The sequence below is a fragment of the Nerophis lumbriciformis genome, linkage group LG05, assembly GCF_033978685.3.
Source record: "Nerophis lumbriciformis linkage group LG05, RoL_Nlum_v2.1, whole genome shotgun sequence".
Classification (NCBI taxonomy): domain Eukaryota; kingdom Metazoa; phylum Chordata; class Actinopteri; order Syngnathiformes; family Syngnathidae; genus Nerophis; species Nerophis lumbriciformis.
The window spans coordinates 54,037,072-54,041,946 of NC_084552.2; the positions used below are offsets into that span (position 1 = coordinate 54,037,072).

General features: G+C 40.0%; 1 protein-coding gene across 1 annotated transcript; it reads right to left on the reverse strand.

Annotated features, from left to right (window-relative positions):
• Window positions 1–476: 476 nt before the first annotated feature.
• On the reverse strand, window positions 477–3,584 carry ifitm5 (interferon induced transmembrane protein 5). The gene is made up of 2 exons (XM_061958920.1): window positions 3,361–3,584; window positions 477–771 (listed from the first exon to the last, which is right to left on the reverse strand). The coding sequence occupies exons 1-2, from the start codon at window positions 3,565–3,567 to the stop codon at window positions 550–552; spliced, it is 429 nt and encodes a 142-aa protein (XP_061814904.1). The 5' UTR covers window positions 3,568–3,584; the 3' UTR covers window positions 477–549.
• Between the last annotated feature and the right edge of the window lie 1,291 nt (window positions 3,585–4,875).

A 4,875-nucleotide genomic window follows, 5' to 3' on the forward strand; every position in this document is an offset into this window, starting at 1 on the left:
GAGTGGGACAGGAGAACACAAACGTTATCAATACCAATATAGCTGTGTGTGCTAAAGTGCTATCATGCACTGTACTATCATACTTGGTTAGCATATTCGCAAAAGAAAAACTAAATAATCAAATTCACTAAACTAGCACTGTGCTAAATCTGGCATATTTACTGCAAATTATTGTACGTTAATTGATATGCAAATAAACAGTAAACATGATTTGATTAGAATGGTTAGAACTTCATTAAAACATATTTTTTGCATAATAGAGGACCTTTAATTTTAAATATTGCAATTAAATTACAAAAAAACTCTCTCAGACAAAGATTAAGCAGACCACTGTTCGCTCTAGAGTAAATATGAAGGAAACATGGCTATGATCAATCAGCATTTCTAATCACCATTACAATGTGTTTAAACAAAAGAATGCAACTAAGAAGTCTAAGAATTAGCTGGGAGAAGATGATTGTTGCATAAATAAAATAAATAAAAAGAAAGTGTAATTTTTGTGTCGGATGAAATCAAATTGCCTTGGTGTTTTTTTTTCGTGCGCACCGTCTACCAACTGAACAGTTTGAGGAAGTTCTGGAATCCGTCTTCTCCCAGGAAGTCGAAGGAGCCCTGCGAGGATCCCAAGTGGACCAGCAGGAGCACCAGCAGCACCACGGCCAGCAGAGGAATCATCAGGTTCCAGCCAGCCGCCAGGATGTTGTACCACTTGGCTTTGTCCGAGCACTCCTGGGCCAGCTGCAGGTTGCCCTGAGTCTTCTGGTCCCGAGCCTGAAAAAGAACCGAGAGTTACTGATCTGAGCTTTGCTTAAAAAACCTTCATGGCAAAATCTACGGTCTTATGGCTCCACTCGAGGTCAGTCTGAGGACTTGGGTTAGGATTATTTCAGGGAGCAGTTTAGGATTTAGCCTGATGGTTAGGACTAGATTTAAGATTTGGACTAAAGTCAGGTTTTGTTTTAGGACTAGGGTTAGGATCAGTTTAGAGGTAGTGTTAGGATACATTTTTAAAACCAGGGTTATCTTTTTTAGTTTTACTGTACATTTTTTGGACTTGGGGCTAGTGTTAGGTTTCAGTCTTCAGACAAGGGTTCGAGTCAAGTCAAATCAAATCAAATCAACTTTATTTATAAAGCACATTTAAAATTTACCACAGGGGTAGCCAAAGTGCTGTACAATGAGCAGGTTAAAAGATAAAACGAGTACCGAGCAAACACAACACAACACAAACAGAACATGATAAAAAATAAATAATTAAAATAGAATTAATAAAAACATAAAAACATAAAAACAGGATCACAGCAGGTGTATTATGGGGCGCCATTGCAGGATGGATATCACTCAGTGTTAAAAGCCATGGAATAAAAGTATGTTTTTAAGAGAGATTTAAAAACAGGAAGAGAGGAGGCTTGTCTAACACTCAGGGGTAGGTCGTTCCAGAGCTTGGGAGCAGCAACGGCGAAAGCTCTGTCACCTCTAAGCTTCAGCCTTGTGTCAGGGACCGTCAACAGCAGCTGATCGGCTGATCTTAAGGATCGGGTGGGGCAGTAAGGCTGAAGGAGGTCGGAGAGATAGGTTGGCGCGAGGTTGTTTAGACATTTAAAAACAAATAAAAGGAGTTTAAAATGTATTCGGTAACGCACAGGTTGTTGTTCATTTTAGTTTGAGAGATTTTTTTGGAACTGTTTTAAGGGCGGAGGTGGTTCTTGGATTGTGATTAGGGTAATTTAAGGACTAGAGCTAGATTGAGGTCTACAGTTGTGTTTTGTTTAGGATTAGGTTCATTTTAGAACTAGCGATGCGTTGAGTTTTAAAACCAGGATTAGTTTTATTTAAGGGCTAGAATTACTGTAAATTTTGGTGCTAGGTTTATAGTTAGTTTTAGGGTTGGTGTTATGATTCAGTCTTCAGACAAAGGTTAATGTTAAGGTTTCTGTTAATTTTAGATTTAATGTTATTTTGCAATTGTTTTAGGATTGGTGTTAGGACTATTTTATGTCCAGGGTTAGGATTGTTACAGGCCCTGGGCTAAGGTTAGTTTTAGGACTGGGGTTATGTTTTTTTAAGGACTAGAGTTAGGATTATAACTACAGTCTGTTTTTTTAAGACTATGGTTAGGATCATTTTTGGGGTAGAACTACAATTAGTTTTAGGACCGGGATTAGTTTTACGTTAAGCCTGAATTAGTGGACTAGGGTTATGGTTAGTCTTTCGGTTAGTGTTAGGATTTAGTCTTCAGACAAGGGTTAGAGTCAAGGTTTATGTTAATATTAGGTCTAGAACTATTTTGGAACACTGATTAGGGCCAGGGTAGTTTTGGTGTCAAGATTATCTCATGTTCAGGGTTAGCTTCAGGCCTAGTTAATTTTAGGACTGAGATTAGGTGTATTTTAAAGGTGTAGTTAGAGTTGGGGTTAGGGTTATTTTAGCAGTAGGGTTAGTTATGAGAGTGGTGCTTGGGCAATCTTATGTCCAGTGTTAAGGTTAGTTTCAGGATAAATGTTAAAGTTAGTTCACAACCAAGGTTTGAGGTGGCGCAGTTGGGAGAGTGGCCGTGCCAGCAACCTGAGGGTTCCTGGTTTGACCCCCACCTTCTACCAACCTCGTCATGTCCGTTGTGTCCTTGAGCAAGACACTTCACCCTTGCTCCTGATGGGTCGTGGCTAGGGCCTTGCATGGCAGCTCCCGCCATCAGTGTGTGAATGTGTGTGTGAACGGGTGAATGTGGAAATAGTGTCAAAGCACTTTGAGTACCTTGAAGGTAGAAAAGCGCTATACAAGTATTTACCATTTAGTTTCAGGACTAGGTTTAGGGATATGTTAATGGTGGGGTTAGAGTTACGAACTACAGTTAGGGTTGTTTCAGGATTAGCGGTGTAAGATTTAGGACCTATTTTAGGCTTAGTTGTAGTGCTAGTGTTGGGGTTAGTTTTAGGACTAGGTTTAGGATTGGTGTTGTGATTAGAGTTTATTGAACTCTCTTTTAAAAGTTTGAAATGAAATATTTGTATTGTCAAGTACAGCTGCTTTGAATTGGAGCAGTCAGACTTTCTTTGAGCACCCTCTAATTTCTCTGCAGGCCTCGCCCACACGGAACATGCCAATTATGCCATTTTTAACCTCGAGAGGAGCCAGGCGACGTCTTTAATTAGGACTCAAGGCCGGTCACTTGACGCCTGTGCAGTAAAACCTCTTCAGTCTTGCCTACAAACTCTCTTTTTGCATCAATTTAAATGGCAGACTTTATAAGACCACTTCGGACTTTACAGTTATCATCACACTTGAATGTAAAATGAATGCATGCAAAGAGTCATTACATCATAATCCCTGTTAGCCTGCTCATGTGAAAGAAACGTTCACCTTGATGGAGTAGAGGAGCGCCATGAATCCCAGGCAGCAAAAGTTGACATACAAGGTGTTGCACAGGGACCAGAACAGGTAGTCCCGAGGAGGGGTCTTGCCCATGTGGCCCATGTTGACCACGGTGGAACCGGCTGGTTTCCGGGCAGACTTGCAGTTGGTTAGAGGTGTGCAGTCAGAGGGGAAGTTGTACGAGTAGTTGTCCATGTTTCTGCAGAGCTCGGTGGCGGAGAAGGTAGGCGGTAGGTATACTTCGGTAGGTAGAAGAGAATCTTCCAAGGAATCCAGCGAGGAGGTGCCGTGGAGAAAGGAAGAGGTTTATATAAGCCATTGGAGAGGGAGGCGACTTTCATATACAGCAACTCTGTCATTATGTGGTTATCAAAAATAGAGCAAGAAACACAAAACTACTGAACTGAAGCACATACATTCTTTTTTTAGTGTCCTTCTATCCATTTGTCCTTCTGTTATCCATCCATATTTCATTGAGTCTCTCTCAATAAAAGGCTGGATTTTGGATCGGTCCATCCATCCTCCTGTCCTTACAACCATCAATCCATACGTGTGGTTCTCGTTTTAGGCCATTTCGTGGTTACGGACCCACTCCCAATAATGATTAATTTTATTGTGCGCTCAGCGGAAAATACGTTATATTTTTGTTCTTTTTAGTTACTTTCTTTCACTTCAACGGGGACGTGCACTTCAAAAAAACAAATGCCTATAATTCACCATCCTTATGTAAGACAAGAACACGTATGTTTTTCTTTTTTTATGCATTCTAACTAGTAAATGAATGCTAGCAAAAGTCAGCTAACAATAGAGATAATGGGATTTGCTCTATTCCGACTATAAAGTGCCCTAAAAAACAACCAGAAGCCTCCATCATTGTATTTTATACACACTGTAAGTAAATATACAGTGCCCTCCAAAAGTATTGGAACAGTGAGGCCAATTCCTTTATTTTTGTTGTAGACTAAAAACATTTGGGTTTAACATCAAAAGATGAATATGAGACAAGAGATCAACATTTCAACTTTTATTTCCAGGTATTTACATCTGGATCTGATACACAACTTAGAAGATAGCATTAATTGTAATGGAACACAACATTTTTAGGTGAGCAAAAGTATTGGAACATATAAACTTAAAATAGATTAAAGTGAATAAGACTTAATATTTAGTTGCAAATCCTTTGCTTTCAATAACTGCATCAAGCCTGTGAGCCATTGACATCACCAAATTGTTGCATTCTTCTTTTGTGGTGCTTTTCCAGGCTTTCACCGCAGCCTCTTTCAGTTGTTGTTTGTTTTGGGGGGTTACTCCCTTCAGTCTCCTCTTCAGCAGGTAAAATGCATGCTCTATTGGGTTTAAGTCTGGAGACTGACTTGGCCAGTCTAAAAGCTTCCACTTCTTGCCCCTGATAAACACCTTTGTTGTTTTTGCAGTGTGTTTTGGGTCGTTATCTTGCTGCATGACAAAGGATCCCCCAATCAGTTTGGTTGCATCTTTCTTTAA